Source organism: Bos mutus, chromosome 15, assembly GCF_027580195.1.
Source record: "Bos mutus isolate GX-2022 chromosome 15, NWIPB_WYAK_1.1, whole genome shotgun sequence".
Lineage (NCBI taxonomy): Eukaryota > Metazoa > Chordata > Mammalia > Artiodactyla > Bovidae > Bos > Bos mutus.
The window spans coordinates 66,013,874-66,031,103 of NC_091631.1; the positions used below are offsets into that span (position 1 = coordinate 66,013,874).

Below are 17,230 nucleotides of genomic sequence, written 5' to 3' on the forward strand. Positions count from 1 at the left end.
GACAAAGGTGTTCAGTTCAGTCGCTCAGTCGTGTCTGACTCTTTGTGACCCCATGAAAGTGTTAGGGCAGGAAACTGACACAATCTGAGATGTGTATATATATATATATATATATATTTTTTTTTTAAGGGTAAAACATCCAGTCTAGAATGGTTTGGCAGCTAGTTATGAGTCTACTATAATAATTTAGGTAATGAAGGCCTAAATCTGAGTGACAGCAATGAAGATGGGAGAGTAAAGACCAGGGCCGGACAAGAGGAGAGAGGAGCTGGGACGGTTTGGAGATTTCAAGGTTGACAGAGTTCAAGTGCTTCCTTCTGCTGGGGAGATGAACTGACCTAACGGTTTCTTAGCTCTCCTTATGAGCTCTGCTTCTGCTTCCAATAAAACGAGAGATGGTGTTGATAGCTCTGACGTTTATGGTGATAGGGACTGAAACCTGATGTCCCTATTGACATACTTTTTTCACTTCCTGGTCTTCTGTGTTCACTACCTCATACCAACAATCCTGTCTTCAACTTCCCTGGAAATCCCACCATCAAAGGTACTCTCAAAGAAAAATCGTTGGTCAGCATTTGCCAGTGGCATATGACATTCTGTTCTTCACTTCTAATTTAGAACGAGGCATGTTTTACTATTATAGTTATTATATATTTTATCATAATTTTCTTATCATTCTTTCTTTTCTTACACTTGAGTTGCTCCTATCCTTTTACTATCGTTAGGTTAAAATCAGATCTCCTAGTTAAACTGTTAGGAGGAAGAATAAGAAGAATGAAGTCAGTCTAGTTGGCAGGTCTTTGGGAAGAAATCCTGAGAGATTCCAAGATAATGGAAGAAAAATGCCTGGAGGAAGAAGAGGCAGGTAAGGGAAAAAGCAAGGTGTGAAACACAAGCTGGGGGAGGAAAGACAGGAACAGAGTTTGTACAAGGTGAGAGAAGAGGCTCACACTGATAACTGATAGCTAAGAGCAGAAAGTGCCATGTACGTGCCACTTAAGGAGCACAGAGCCCAGGTTCTAAAGATTTAGGGTAGCTGTGGCCAAGAAGAAGGCATGCATCACAGGAACACAGGCAGTGCTACTACTCGAAGGCAAACACATTCTGATGGGGAGGCGGAGTGATGTGGAGCAATGTCAGGGCACCTGATAAATTCTGCACTTCAATCATAGCACAGAAAGTTGCTTATGGGTTTACACTGGCTAATAAACTTCTTTGGTTTCTAGGAAATCTTTTGAGAATATCTACTGACAAATATTTTTAAAGTAGGAGGGCTCTCAAAAAGAGAACGAAGTTGTTTGGTATTTTATGTGAAAAAATATGCATGTTGTCCTAAATATGCACCATCCTGAAATACTTTCAATGCCCAATGCTGTGTTATTTTTTTAAGCATAATGTGATGCTTGGCTTTCTTAAGAATCTTTTTCTTCTTGCAGGTCCCTTCTGTTTTCACAATCTTTGTTAAGCTTTCTCCAAGGTACATGATTTGGAAATGCTTTTACTTCTTTCTGTAAGAAGTTAAATGTTCTTTCCCATATATAAAATTATTATATAGTATGTACAATACAACAGTAATTTTGCTACACCTAGTACATAATTCTTTTAATTGGTATCCCAAAAGGTCTTTCAAGTCCACTAGAGGGTTGGTAACACTTCGATGCATCAATAAAAGCACTTAAGAATTTCATGTCACTGAGGAAAACGAAGTTGGGACTTACTGGATAAGTGATGGCTCTTCCCCATGGCAAATGAGAAAGCACAGAGAAGGATAGGGAGGAAAGAACTGTGAGTGAGTGAGAGAAGTGGAAGCAAAGTAAAAGAAACAAAGCTGAAGAGAGTAAAATGAAACTAGACAACTGAAGGGTCAAGATGTGGGGAGCAGGCAAGGAGACCCCTGGCTGATGGTTTGTGGTGGGTGGGTAACTGTCAAAAGGGAATCCGACCTGGATGTCCTCCTCCGGCTCAGGACACCCCTGTGGGACATGCCATGTCCTAAGAAGTTCTGTTTTGTCTGTTCTCGTGTTCTTTCCCTTGGCTCGTGCGTTTATTCTCCAAGCTCTCTTTTTATTTTCCTGTTTTACAAATTTCCCTATGATATAAATAACCCAGGCTTTTTTTTTTTTAAGATTAAATATACGGTTGATCTGAGTATCAACTCCTATCTGAGTTGATACCTGAAAATCTCCTATCTGTTCTCTCTTACACAGTCATGTAACTGGACTTGCTTTAGAAGACTGCGATGTTAGCATCCTTGCATTCTTTCCATGTACCGTAACAATTCTAAAAGCTCTGTGAGCAGACCAGAGCTTATGAGCTGCCAGCAGATCTTCGGGAATCCAGTGCACTCTTCAAAATCCCCACTTTATCCTTGATATCAAATTTAGTGATCAACAGGATATGGAGGAATCAAAATCAGTGCCGTGGCCTGAAACCTCTGCATTCCCCTTCATCTTCAGTTACAGTGCTCACTGCTCAGTCCCACGTCCTCAGGAAGAGGATGTGGGTGTATTAGAACTGGCAGCCGAGGTCCTTTCCTCAGATTGGCACCAGGGCTTCTTCACTCTCAGGTCTCAAGAACTATTCTAAAGATAGGAAGCAGACAAGCAGAGGTGAGTCCTAAACTTTGTCGAAGAAAATAAGGGGACTTAATATATATGTAAGGAAAACCACACATACATAAAAGTGAAAGGACAGAGTCCTTCATTAAAGGACTGTATTACTGCTGATTAAAATGTATCTGATGAGCTAAGTGAACACTTAGAACATCAGGGCACTTCTTCAGGGTACGACAATGATGAGCATGAAAGGAATGGGTGGAAGAAGAGAAAATACAAAGACAGGGAGAGAAGGAGAGGTTCTCTTTTAAAAGTCACTGTCTTCTATTCTCATAACTCATATCCTTTTGCTGATCAGTAGTAGGCTGCAGAACCTACTGAATGAAATTGTTCTTCTTTATTCACCTTACCTCCTTAATCCAGCCACTGTTTTCTGACTGACTGAAAATTCTTTCCACTGTTTCTTTAACCTCTTCATCCTCAACCTCTTCTGTCTTTGCAATGGAGCAACACTCTTGGTACAGCTCGAATTTAAAATGTTTCAGTTTATGGTAAATTCTGGTTCGCTCAGCACAAATTCTGCCAACAGTAAACACCTAAATCAAGAAATAAACATCATCTGGTATATGAAATGAATATATAGTAGTGAAAGTACAGCCTTTCTGGTTTTCAGATTTTCTTTAAAATAGAATCCATGCATTATTTTTCAAAATTTTTATACAATAATTCCTTTACCTTCTTTTATTTATACAACCAAGTTAACAAAAAACCGAGCAACTGCTATGTTTCAAGTACTGAGTTAAGCACTGGAGATACAGAAATAAAATATGTGCCTTCTATACCAGGGGAATTTACACTGCTGGGAGAAAAAAACAACGTGCCAAATGCAATGCACAAGAGGCAATCAAGGTACCGAGAAGGGACAATCAACACAATCCAGAAAAAAGAACAGTTCTAAATTAGGTGATGTGTGAACTAAGTCTTTAGAAAACAGTTAGTCAAGTTTGGGAAAGAGGATAAAGATGGCTTGTAAGGCAAAAAGATAGCCATACCCCAAAGCAAGAAAAGCATGCAAGCTACTATACACACAGTTACTGAGCTAAAAATGCCTGAATTATGATAATTTTCTATCTTATAAACCAGCAAGCCCTAACATTTCTGGCACTGGGAACCAGGTTCATGAAAAACATCCCCCCCCGCCCCCCAGACCTGGACAGGGGAATGAATTTGGGATAGAACTTTATTTCTATCATTATAACATCAGCTCCACCTCAGATTATCAGGCATTAGACTCCAGAGGTTGGGAACTCCTGTTACAAACATGTAAACTCAAACAGGCTCTCATACCAATATTAAAAATAGAGCACTTTTAACCAAATATTTTTTTTCCAAAACATTCTGCAAAGCAAAAAATAACTTTGTGTTTAGTTATATTTTTTATCTTAATTAATGTGTGCTAAGTCACTTCAGTTGTTTCTGACCTTTTGTGACCCCATGGACTGTAACCCTCCAGGCTCCTGTCCATGGGATTAAGAATACTGGAGTGGGCTGCCATTGCCTTCTCCAGGGATCTTGCCCACCCAGGGACTGAACCTGCATCTCTTACCTCTCCTGCACTGGCAGGCGGGTTCTTTAGTGCCCCCTGCATAGCCCTAATACTGGAGTGGGTTGCCATGTCCTCCTCGAGGGAATCTTCCCAACACAGGGATCGAACCCAGGTCTCCCACATTACAGGCAGATTCTTTACTGTCTGAGCCACCAGCGAAGCCCAAGAATACTGGAGTGGGTAGCCTACCCCTTCTCCAGGGGATCTTTCCAACCAAGGAATCAAACTGGGGTCTCCTGCATTGGAGGTGGATTCTTTACCAGGTGAACCACCAGGGAAGCCCCTTAATTAATGAGTCTGATGTAATTATAAACATTAATATTTTATTATTAGCAAACTGTAAACACTTTTATTTCTATGTTTATGTGGACTTCTAGGATCTTATGATTAAGAATACTCTACTTGTGAACTCAACCATCCATTCTCTTTTAGAATGTTTGCAATGTGTACTTTGTTACACACATCTATAGCTAAAATTGGAAAACAGTGTCACCGCACTGACCTCATTAAATGTAACTGTACCTACATTATTTCACTCACTGTAGAAAATGCATCAGAAAGGACTTCAAATTTTATAACATGACCAATCTTATTCTCATGGAGTAACCTCAGGAAATAGACAAAGTTCCTCCTAATTTATGTTATTTGTCTTTGTGTCTACATACATGATGGGTTATGCTTTCGTGAATTCAGTAAGAGTGATACAGTTACGTTATTGACCTATGCAACTTGTATTCTATCTGGCAAAGAACTGTGCTGTTTTTCTGAAGTCACACTGTAGGGATCACACAGGTGATGAGTTAAATAAACAATACAAAAGTATATTGGCAAAAATGAATAAAAGTTAAATATGATGGTCAGTAACAGCTTTGATGCATTGTTTTGTAAAGATGGCATTTGGGATATTTTCTAACGTTTCTTAAAATTTCAAAATGCTGATGAAAAGCACATCGGTATTTCTGTATGATTTGGGAAAATCTGCTTTTCAGATCATCAGAAACAATCAGGTATTACTGTTCATGGCTTGCTTACTGTAAGCACTGTTCCCATTGAAACATTATCATCAAACCAGTCATATAAATTACAGTTCAGCTGCCAATACCTCCCACTTTAAATACAAAGATAATACAACAGTCGCAGTGAACTCTACGGGGAAGTCCATTTCTGCCATTCAAGTAGATGATGCAGGAGAACTCTCTTATGGCTGGTCTAGGTAAGATATGGTAGAAGAATAATACAATTTTTTGTTTTTATTACGTTGTATTCTGTATTTCCACAAAACAAGAATTTATTTGTATAAAGATTTTGAGTTGGAACAAAAGGAAAGGAGAAGTGTTTAAGATTTTCTATTTTAATTTCTTTTTCCAGTATGAAACAAAACTATCTACTGAGAATCCTTTTCATTTCTAATTCCTACCCTCTTGGTGTCTACCTTACACTTAGTTTAGTGACCCTGGAGGTCAATAAACCCAAAATTACCTTTAGAATATTCTCATACTATTTTTTTTCCCCCAAATGTGAGCACATTTTATATGGAAGAGCCTAAATCATTGTTAGTAAGGCTTCATAAAAAGCAGTAAATATACACAGTAAATGTACATAGTTGTTGCATACACTGCAAGTGGACCTCTCCTTTCACCCTTTCCCTGTTTTAGTGTATTGTCACAGCCAACTATACCTTATGAATTAATGTTTATACAACACAGCTTATACTGTAGCATTCTATTTACATGAAGTTCTAAAAGCAAGTAAATCAAATCTATACTGCTAGAATAGTGTCCTTAAATGTCCAGAAATGTATTTAGACAGTACTTTTAATTAACTAATTGCATTTCTAAACATTAAGGACACTACTTGGGGGAAGTTATCTGGGGGCTCTGTGGTTAGGACTCAGTGCTTTCACTGCTAAGGGCCCAAGTTCAGTATCTGGTTGGGGAACTAAGATCCCACAAGCCACACAGTGTGGCCAAAAGAAAAAAAAAAAAAAAAAAATAGAGACGCTATTCTAACAAGATAAGACAATATTTTTAAAAATTGCCAGAGAGAAAGAGAAATGGTAAGTTTTGTGATTATTATCTCAAAGCAGATAAGTGATACAGAAATGATCCTTAATCCACTGTGTAGGGTTAGGATAGTTCTATGAACTGATAAATCTGAAGATAACTGAGTCATCTCAGTTATCAGTGTGAACTAGGGGCCTGACATAGCCAAAGATTAATCAGAAACAAAGCTAAAAATTGTCATCCAATTTTCCTAAAGCAGAAGATGGTGACTGCAAAGCAACAGAAATATCTGATCTGTAATTTATTAGACATAACACATAGGAATGTGAATCGACACTGTTTAACAAACTGAAGCAAGGAAATACAATGAACATGCATTATGCACATTTTATACACGTTTTTAACACTGTGGGTAGCTTTTTGAGGTATTTCTTTAGGCCCTCATATACAGAGAAGCAACCAGTTCCTTAAGGAAATTAAAGTATGGAAAAGAAAGAGAAAAGATCTTCAAGGAAAGAGGGATGGGAAGAAGTCTATTGTCTATTTCCAGGTCTCTAAGAACACTGGGCTTCCCTGGTGGCACAGACGTAAAGAATCCACCCGCAATGCAGGAGACCTGGGTTCGATCTCTGGGTTGGGAAGATCCCCTGGAGGAGAGCATGGCAACCCGCTCCAGCATTCTTGCCTGCAGAATCCCATGGACAGAGGTGCGTGGCGGGCTACAGTCCACGGGGTCACAAAGAGTCGGACACGACTGAGTAACAAAGCACAGCTAAAAACGTTAAGTGCAACAAGCTGAGTTAAGGGATTCTATTCCCTCTCAGCCTGTTCTTTGCATGGATGCATTACACGTGGTTAGGCTTCCTTGGTGGCTCAGATGGTAAGAACCTGCCTGAGTGCAGGAGAACTGGGTTCAATCCATGGGTTGGGAAGATCCTCTGAAGAAGGGAATGGCTAACCCATTCCAGTATTCTTGCCTGGAGGATTCCACGGACAGAGAAGCCATACAGTCCACGGGGTGGCAAAGAGTCGGAGGCAGTTGAATGACTAACACTTTCACTTTTCACCTTTTTTATTACACATGGCCATCTGCCTGAAACTTAATGCCTCTTCTCACTGGATCTTAAGTGTCTTGAGGAGTCTGGACAGACTCTGGGCAAAACTGAACAACTTGTTAGTCCTCCTAACTGCCTTTCAGATCTCAAGTCTCTTTCCTCCAGGTGATTTCCTTCTCCTGTAATGCCCTCAGATATCACCACAAGCTGGTGGTCCAGAGCTCTGATCTCAGTACTCTATCCAAGACTGTTGTAGCTAAAACTATAGCCACTCCTCACTATCCTCAGGGGTTGGTTCCAGGACCCTCCCTGATAGCAAAATCTGCAGATGCCAGAGTTTTACATTTGGGCTTCTCTATCTGCAGATTAAACCAACCACAGGTGTAAAAATAGTATAGTTAAACCGTGAACAACATAGGTTTGAACTGCATGGACCCATGTAGACATGGAGTTTTTAAAAATAAATATACAGTTGGTCCTCTGTATCAGTGGATGAGGAATCTACAGAGGGAAGTCTAGAGGAAGCTCTCAACTTTACTATTTTTTGTACTTGTAAGTGTAATCATTTTACAAAGAGTAAAAAATAAAGAGAAGTAGTCTGCATCTGCATCTTTTTTTTTTCTGTCTTCACACTGTACTGTTCTGCTCTTGTCTATCAGATACTTCATATATTTAAAATATTTTCTTCTGTTTTGTCTATTCATTCAAAATTAATAGTACCTTAAATATACAGTGATGGTTCTAGGCTCTGAAACACCACTGATGTAGTCTAAGTTGAAGCACAGTTTTCCTTCAAACCTCATTACTGGGGTGAATTTGAAAGTGTTAGTCACTCATTTGCGTCTGACTCTGTGCGACCCTATGGACCGTAGCCCGCCAGGCTCCTCTGTCTATGGGATTCTCCAGGCAAGAATACTGGAGTGAGTTGCCATGCCCTCCTCCAGGGGATTGCCCAACCCAGGGATCAAACCCTGGTCTCCCACACTGCAGGCAGACCCTTTACCATCTATAGTGAAGTGAAGTCACTCAGTCGTGTCCTACTCTTTGCAACCCCATGGACTGTAGCCTACAATGCTCCTCCATCCATGGGATTTTCCAGGCAAGAGTACTGGAGTGGGTTGCCATCTTTAATTATTTGTTTGTAGATTGTCAATTTGGTAGATGATCTGGCCTAAAATTTCCATTGGGGTCAAATTCTCCTTGGGACTCAAAAGGGATTTCTTCTTCCTCTGGCTCAGTTACCTCCCTTTTCATCCTTATCCCCTCTCGCTCACACCCCTCACCCTCTCCTAGTTTGGGTGATGTACACTTAGACAACATGCACTGATTTTAGTACCTGACTGAATTTGGAGTGAATCTGATGTATAACATACATTTTTACATTAAAAAATGGCACACTCTTTCCCCGTGCTCTTTTTTCTTCTCCTGGTGCTTTCTTCATTTGTGAAAAGAAGTTAGGGTTAACCATACAGGCTTATTTAGTGAAAATTTCTGATTTTTAAGAACTAAAATGAGAGGGGGAAAAATACCTGTTTATCGTGTGACATGAAATCATCTGTTTCCATGGTCCTGGTGTCATACAACTTTCCTGATAAATGCACTGAGTATTCACAGTGGCGATACAACCCACAAGCCTGGCACAAACAGTTCTCAGATGTCTTCAATTGGATATCTACACTAGAATAATTTTCTACTCGCTCCTGAAAATAATTTCAAAATGTAATGAAAGTTTAAAGGATAAGAAAGACAACAACAAAATCAAATATAAGAGCCCAACCAAATTAAAATTAAGAATAGGAATCATAATAATATAATAAGATATAAGAGCAAAACACACTGGTATGTCTCAGTTTAGTATTGAGCACACAGTAGGTGTTTGACAAGATATATTTAAATTTTAAAAATGGATTATAATTTAGGCTGTTAAAAGAAAAGAAACCAGATGAAGAAAGAAACTAGCTTCATTTCTCTCAAACTTGTAAGTTACTACTAAGGTTTTAATTTACTTCTTATCTCTCTTATCTCCAGATGTTGTAATTAGTTAAAATAGGAAAGAATGAGCAGAAAAAAAATTCAGGATAATATAATTAAAAGATCAATTCATTTAGGTTAATAAAAATCAAGAAAAAAAAAGATCACATTTAGTCTCCATTGCATGAATTATATTTTCCACAAAATATCCCAGAAATAATTTAATTCTCCTGTAGTTGCTTACTAAAGTACTATGAAAACAAACAAGTTTGAACCAGGATTGCTAGATTGCCAGTATTGCTATGGCCAGTCTAATAGCTGAGTTAGCAATGAATAAACAGAGAAAATATTTGGCATTCATAAATAAGCTTTATTAAGCTGTGAAATTACTTGTGCTTGAGCAGTTTTGCTTAGGCTCTAGGCCTGTGCTAGACACTCCTATTCTAATTAGTAGTGTGGATTAGTTTACCACAATATTTGAGCTGCACACAATGAGCATATTAACAGGGTCACTAATCTGCATTCTCTATCAGCCTGACAGTAATTAAGTATCCAGTAGAGTTTCCTTTTTACATTTATAATTCACAGCAACATTGTCTTGTACTTTTTATTGTTTCTCTTATTTCATGGTACTTCATGACATGTGTCACTATAGGCTGACATTCAGAGTAAATAGGTGACTAACCATCTTCCCTTCCTGCTTCTCTGGAATTCAAAGCACATACTGAGATGCAAGTTCTATCAGCTTGGCTCCCTGAGTGACTACAATTAACAGAGCACCCCTATTGACTCACAGTGAACACACAAGTGAAAAATAAAATTTTGTTTAGTTAAGCTGTTGAGGTTTTCACTGTTGGTTTACTTTGTCACATTATTTATTTCTTGCAGCATAACCTATTTTGAACAAGATCGTACTGAATTGATTATCTACGTGTCTAAATTTTTAAGCTAATATTATCTTGTAACTTACAGTTATCATTTCAACATTGGGTTATCCAAATTCTGCATAACCTATCATAGTATGCAAAACATATTACAGCAGAATTGATGGGCTTTGAAGTCTGAGAAACCCTAAACCTAAGGTTTGTGCTTGGTTCAAACATTGGCCTGACTAATTACTAGCTGTGTAACCTTATGTTATTAAGTTTTTCTGGGTTACAATTTTCTCATTTGTAAAATAGAGGAACTAGTAGTACCTTTCTTTGGGGGTTACTCTGAAGATCAGATAAAACATTTTACTTTGCATATAAATTACTTGGCAAAATTAAATGATCAATATGCTTTTATTTCTATTAAAGACAATGATATATATTATACCATATCCTAAGAGCTGTGCCATGTACTTTACCTTAAAAATCAGTAAATATTTCCCTTTAAAGTGGGTAAGTATTTTCTCTATCTGAGGAAGAACTGGAATGCATGGAAGTTAAAATCACTCAAAGTCAAAAAGAAATATATAAACTCAAGTGACTGAAAGTTACTTAGTCACGTCCAGCTCTTTGTGACCCCATGGACTATCCAGGCCATGGAATTCTCTAGGCCAGAATGCTGGAGTGGGTACCATTTCCCTTCTCCAGGGGATCGTCTCAACCCAGGGATCGAACCCAGGTCTCCCACATTGCAAGCAGATTCTTTACCAGCTAAGCTACCAGGGAAGCCCCCTAAACTCAATCTATCCTCCAAACTGAAGTCTTCTAACTCTTTTTTTCTTTTGTAATCCCATAATTGTTCCTTAAACCTAAACCATTTGTAGCTAATTTATCTTCAAGTAATACAAGGCTGAACAGGCATTGCTGCTGCTGCTGTTAAGTCACTTCAGTCGTGTCTGACTCTGTGCAACCCCACAGACAGCAGCCCACCCAGGCTCCCCCGTCCCTGGGATTCTCCAGGCAAGAACACTGGAGTGGGTTGCCATTTCCTTCTCCAATGTATAGCAGCAGCAGGCACTGGATGAAGCCAAATCTCCTGACACGAAATGAGGGAGAGTAGCTAATGATTTAGGTGCTAGAAAGACTGACTATATAGAACTTGAACTTCTACTATCTTGCCTTTTTCTTCTTGCTAATTATTAAAAGATAAAAAGTTAGAAGTAGGGAGGGAAAAAAATCTTGTAAATCATATAGGACAGCCTCTACTATTAGAGATCATAAAATAGAAATCTAGGGGGATAACATGGAATCAATTAGATCTTATAAATTAAAAAGAATCTTCTCCCAAATTGGTAGAATTACAAAATCTTAAGGTGGAGAAGGATGTCAAAGACCACATAGGTCAGGGTTTCTCTATTATGGGAACCAATATCCTAGAAGGTAATAATAGGTATTTTACGAAAAGAAGCCTCATAGTATAACATAAATTTGGAAAGTATTATATTCTATATTGTGTTCTTGACGATTTACAATATAAATTCACACATAATGCTTCTTGAAAAGCCCTCTAGCAGTTAAGTTAAACCTACTGTTTCTCAACCTTCTTTAACAACGGAGCTCTTTTTTACTGCAACAGTTAACATCCTGTGAGACAATTTCCTCATTTTACCAGATGGGTTAAGCCCTAGAGATGTTTTAAAATTATCATTTATAACTACTTAATTATTGGATAGATATAACAAGTGGGAATGATTAAAACAATTATAGCCTTAGAAGAGACAAGAAACAAGCTGATTATCTAACAAAGAAAAATGCTAATAATTTAGAAGATTAATTAAAGAAGTGTGACTGGTTATTGAAATTCCAAGAAGACTGTCACTCCTATCCTACCCCACCCTCAACCAGAGATTCAAAAACAAATAAAACTGTATACCTTGTATTTCTCTTTCCAACGACTTCTAGAGACTAAATTCTCTAGACGAGGCTGAACAAAGCGGTTATCCAAATAATAAAGAGAAGTCAACATATCTTGTGCATATGATTTCTGCCTGGTGCCATCTGTTCAGGGGAACAATCACAACAACAACAAAAACAATCACTTTGCCCTTATAAAATATTTAAATAATGGAACAGTTAAAGATTTCTTCCCATAGCTTTAAGCAGATACTTGGTTGGTTGATTAGAAACAAATTAAAAAAACAAAAAACAAAAAAAAACCCAGTAAAGTTGAAGAAAATCATTCCATTAGAGTATTAGGGAATGGAAGAAACCACGCAGGCCCTCTAATTGTTCCCTGAACACCTCAAACTTATTCTTTCCTAAGGGTCTTTACACTTGCTGTGCTCTCTGCTACATTCATGCATTGCTTCCTCCCTCACTTCATTCAGGTTTCTGTTCAGAAGATAACACTTGGGGGACCTTTTTGAGCAATCTAACACAGACTTTTCTGTCCTATATACTCTTGGTCTCCTTATCCTGTTTTATGATTTTTCAAGAACGAATCTCCAGCTGACATGATATTATATCTTTGTTTACTCATTGTCTGTCTCTCCCAGTAGACTTTAAGCAACACAAGGGCAAGACTCGTCTATGTCATATAGTTATTGCGATATTCTTGCAGTTTTTCTCAAATAATGCCTGGCCCTTAGTAGACACTCAATGGATATTTGTTCAGTACAGTTTGAATGAAATCTTTCTTTGGCATGTAGGTAGATATTCAGCATTATTTATAGTCTTTATTAAGAGGCAGATTCTGAGCTAGATGCAAGGGGTATGTATATAGCAAGTATGGTTCTTTCCACACTCTTAAAGAAGGGAGGAAGGCAAAAATACAGTTTCAATACATTTGAGAAGTGCATATGTATCAGTGCCACCACACTCAGGATAACAGCATAGATGAGGGAATGAGAAATATTACTAAAGTGGGTCACAGATAACTTTCATAGTGGAAATTACTTTACACTCACTTAGAAAATCTAGAGTAGAAAGGGATTATACTCTAATGAGAAACAACAAGGCACAAAAGCATAAAAAAGCATATAATGTTTGGTGAAATTAAAGGAGCTTAAAGCTTAGGCTGGGACAATGCATTGGTGTTGAGTTACCCTATTGCTTTATTAATATATGCCCTATATCCTCAAGTTCACTGTGAACTCTCAAAGGAGAGGGAAAATATTCCTTTTGTACTTTCACATATCACAAATAATAAACACCAACAAGTGTGTGATGTGAATGGACTTTTGGTATAGTTGATCCTAGAGGGAACAACTGGAGGGCCTTAAGATTGGGTCTCCTTGGTTTTATTTAGTATACACAGACACATGAACAATGAGATTGCTTAAAAATTGGGAAAAAAACCCGATTGCTCCATTTATATTATTAACTTACCATATAATGTTCCCAGAAAAGATTCATCTAGAGCATTGATCAGAAGAGCCTTCACAACTCTTTCAAAGTGAGTATAGTGGTCACCTAAAAAATATGAAATTAATTTAAAATAAATATTAGAATCTGGCAGACAAAAAAGTTATTTAAATACAATAAGTTTCTTTCTCCAAGGCTAAAAAATTAATGCTATAAACTGAAATTGCTTAATTATTCTAATTTTCTAGCTGGCTCAGTGACTTGTCCGGTCACCGAGAAAATCTCCATTTTCCAGATTTACTGACTTTTAACGCAGTTTCAAGTTCTTATTTCAAATCATTTTCACTTTCCAAACTTATTAAGGTAACACTGTTTAGGAAATATTAAGATATTTTATGGAAAAAGTCAAATTTATCCCCAATGCACTCAAATTTAATTATCAACTTGACAATTACAGCAAGGAAGAAAACCTCTAAAGGTAGATTGCTCAGTATGTGAATGAACTCCTCTCTTATTCCTTATCTCTAAAACATGTTACATATGAAATTGTTCAGGAAATTGCTACCCTAGCCAGAACGACGATGGCTATAAAAACTCAATATCCTTTCTGATGCCACAGATTTAGGATTTTCCACATCAATTAAGAAAAGTTATGTCTCCTCTTTTTCGTGCCAAATATAAAAGCCTACTTTCCCACTAACTCAGTTTGGTCCATGGAATCATCTCTTGTGGTGGGTCAGGCGAAATGATAAGAGAAGGTTCCTACTGTTTCCCATTTCTCTTGGGTCAAGGTTTACTATGGCTGTGGAAATGTTCTCTGTCAAACATGACCCCTTCCTTGATCCAAGCTGTCATCAAAGACACCTGTCCCTGCTCTGGGCATTGTGAAGACATTAACAACTGCCTGAGTGTTTCCAGAAAAGTAGATGATCAACAAGGGTTAGAGCAAATAAAACCGATCAGTAGTATTAACATCCATGAGTGATTCTGACTTTGATTTCAGTTGAAATAAAACAAAGATGAAATTTAACATGAAGAAATCTTTTAATTTACATTTTAGTTACTAAAAGCATTGTATAAATCTTATTTTAGACTCCAGGGAAACTTTTACTATGCAACCATCTTTAAGAAAACACCTGCTGATGGACATCTAGGTTGCTTCCATGTCCTGGCTATTATAAACAGTGCTGCGATGAACAGTGAGGTGCTAGAGTGCCCAAAATAAAGCAGTAATAAAACTACTGAACAATAGCATATATTTGCACGGGGGACCTTAGGCTTTAAAGACCTGATTAATTGAAAATTTCAAAAAAACCTAACAATAGCCATTTATGAATACAGTTGAAAAATGAAATAATAGCTTAATAGAATTCAATTTCAACTAGACTTTCATCCACCTTTGGATATAAAAGTATATTGTTGGTACATGCTTGATTTATGAATGTTAAAATGCATTTAAATTCTGTCTAGCATTTTCCACAGAGAAGGCAATGGCACTCCACTCCAGTACTCTTGCCTGGAAAATCCAATGGACGGAGGAGCCTGGGAGGCTGCAGTCCATGGGGTCGCTGAGGGTCTGACATGACTAAGCGACTTCACTTTCACTTTTCACTTTCATGCATTGGAGAAGGAAATGGCAACCCACTCCAGTGTTCTTGCCTGGAGAATCCCAAGGACAGGGGAGCCTGGTGGGCTGCCGTCTATGGGGTCGCACAGAGTCGGACATGACTGAAGTGACTTAGCAGCAGCAGCACTTCCCAAACTGAATTAGGTGAAAACTGTTCTGGAAATACTGTTGTGTTGAGAAAAAAAATCAAATGGACCCTCCTTCACATGCATCAAAAAACTGAAACAGAATATATAATTTTTATTCCACTGAATTGACCAGTCTTAAATATGCTAATACCCAGTGTTACTCACCTGTTATAGAGTTTGAATAACTGATGCTCTATTTCAAAGATAGTGCTAATAGTGTTTAAGATTGGGAGTGAAACAAAAGGGCAGAGAATCAGAATCATCTGAAGAGTTCTTCTCCTAAACACAGCATGCCTTTCCTACTAATGTGTGTCAGAATCTCCTTCACAAGAGTCAGGAAGAGGGCCTTGATTTCATTGTGCTTGAATGGATGGGTAGGTGGTGTTGGAATTATGCTCTTGGCATAATTTTTTCTCAAGTTGAAATAAAAATATTACTGAGCAGGTAAAGGCCAGGCAACATTTTATGCACTTGCATACATTGCTTTATTTCTGACAACAAACCTACAAAGTACTATCAATACTCTCAGTTTATTTCTCATTGAGGAAACAGATACAGAGAGGAAGAAAAACTTCCCAAAGATGACAGAACCAGTAAATGTTGGAACCAAGGTTGGAACAGACAACCTGACTCTTGACTTCATGTTACAATCCCCTACAAAGATGGTGTTTTGCATGGTAGTTAGATTTGATCCTTTCATACTTCAGAACATGTAATTTTAGTGTTGGATGGGGAAACTGAAGAAAATAAAATTCAAATCCTTTACTTTAGGATTAATCCTTTATCTTAGGACACTTATGATGATGAAATAACTTATCCGAGCTTACACAACTAGATAGAAGCAGAGCCAAATCCTGACCTCCTCAGAGCCTTTCTCATCATTTTAATCCCTGTATTGGATGGGCTTCTATAGGATACCCCAGAAATACTGTTTAAAACTTTCCTCCTTGATTATAAAAAAAGTCAAAAAGATGCAGGAGAAAACCAGTAATATTCATGTTTTGGCATCTTTATTTTTAGAAGGTAATCAACTCCCCCATATTCAATCATCAGACAGTTTAATCATTCTGTTGATTTTCTGTGCATCCTTTATCATGCATTTCACATATATGCTAAGATTTTGTTTAGCATGTGACCTTCCCACTACTGATCTGGTTTTCTCACGTCAGTACTACATTCCTTTATTTATTGAAATTTTATAATTATTTTTATATCTGGTGGGGGCAAGTCCTTCTACTTCATTTTGTGCTTTGAAAATGTTATTCTCATACATTTGTTCTTCCAAGCAAACTTTAAGACTGTGTTCACAAAGCTGAATGAAGAATTTCAGAAGATATATCTTCTTGTATAACTTATTATTAATACCTCCCATAAACATTATCTCTTTTACTCACATTTCTTTTTCTATTCCACAGTAAACTTGATTCCTGTACCTATAAAGCTATGCTTTTCTTCTTAAGATTAGGCCTAGTAACTATTTTGTTCACTAGTGTAAATGGAATTTTCCCACATTATATCTTCTAAATAATTATTGACAGTATGTAAGAAAACTATTGAGTTTTACCCATTTATTGTGCATTAGTCATTCTTAAGGCCTTTTTCTAAGGAACATGAGCTTCCTGGAAAATCGCAGAGCTGGAGAGATACTGTTTGCAAATTCCTGGGCACTGAATGCTTTCTCCCTTAACCCTGAGAAGGATGTGGTCTTGCTAGTGCTAAGTTTATTTCCAGAACCAAGAGAGGTTTTTAAGTATTCTGTTTGGTAGAGGCACATGCATTGTTGGTTACTTTCATGTCAAATGGAGATATGAGTCCAGTGTAAAAGGGCAGGCGCAGAGCAATAAAAGGAACCCTTTTTCTATTCTAACAGGTGTCCCTCTATTTAGGAAAATATGGAAATAGATGCTGTATCTACTCCTTCTCTCAATATATTCACATCCTTTCTCTTTTCCATCTTTGGTTAAGTCAGTCAGAAACTGATAGCCTGTATATATAGTCATATTATGTTCAGTAATAAATGTCTTTTCCTTTTCCATGGTTGTATTTCTTGTTT

General features: G+C 37.6%; 1 protein-coding gene across 6 annotated transcripts in view; it reads right to left on the reverse strand.

The window, feature by feature from the left end:
* The window catches only part of CCDC82 (coiled-coil domain containing 82), a 33,279-nt gene that overhangs the window by 2,930 nt on the left and 13,119 nt on the right, over positions 1–17,230 (reverse strand). For 5 of the 6 annotated variants that reach the window (XM_070384308.1, XM_070384310.1, XM_070384309.1 and 2 more), the window contains 4 exons: positions 13,447–13,530; positions 11,993–12,117; positions 8,749–8,919; positions 2,966–3,151 (listed from right to left, as the gene is read on the reverse strand). In XM_070384308.1, coding sequence (XP_070240409.1) covers positions 2,966–3,151; positions 8,749–8,919; positions 11,993–12,117; positions 13,447–13,530 — 566 coding nt within the window. The remainder of the gene's footprint in view (positions 1–2,965; positions 3,152–8,748; positions 8,920–11,992; positions 12,118–13,446; positions 13,531–17,230) is intronic. The other variant, XM_070384311.1, reaches the window with a different exon arrangement.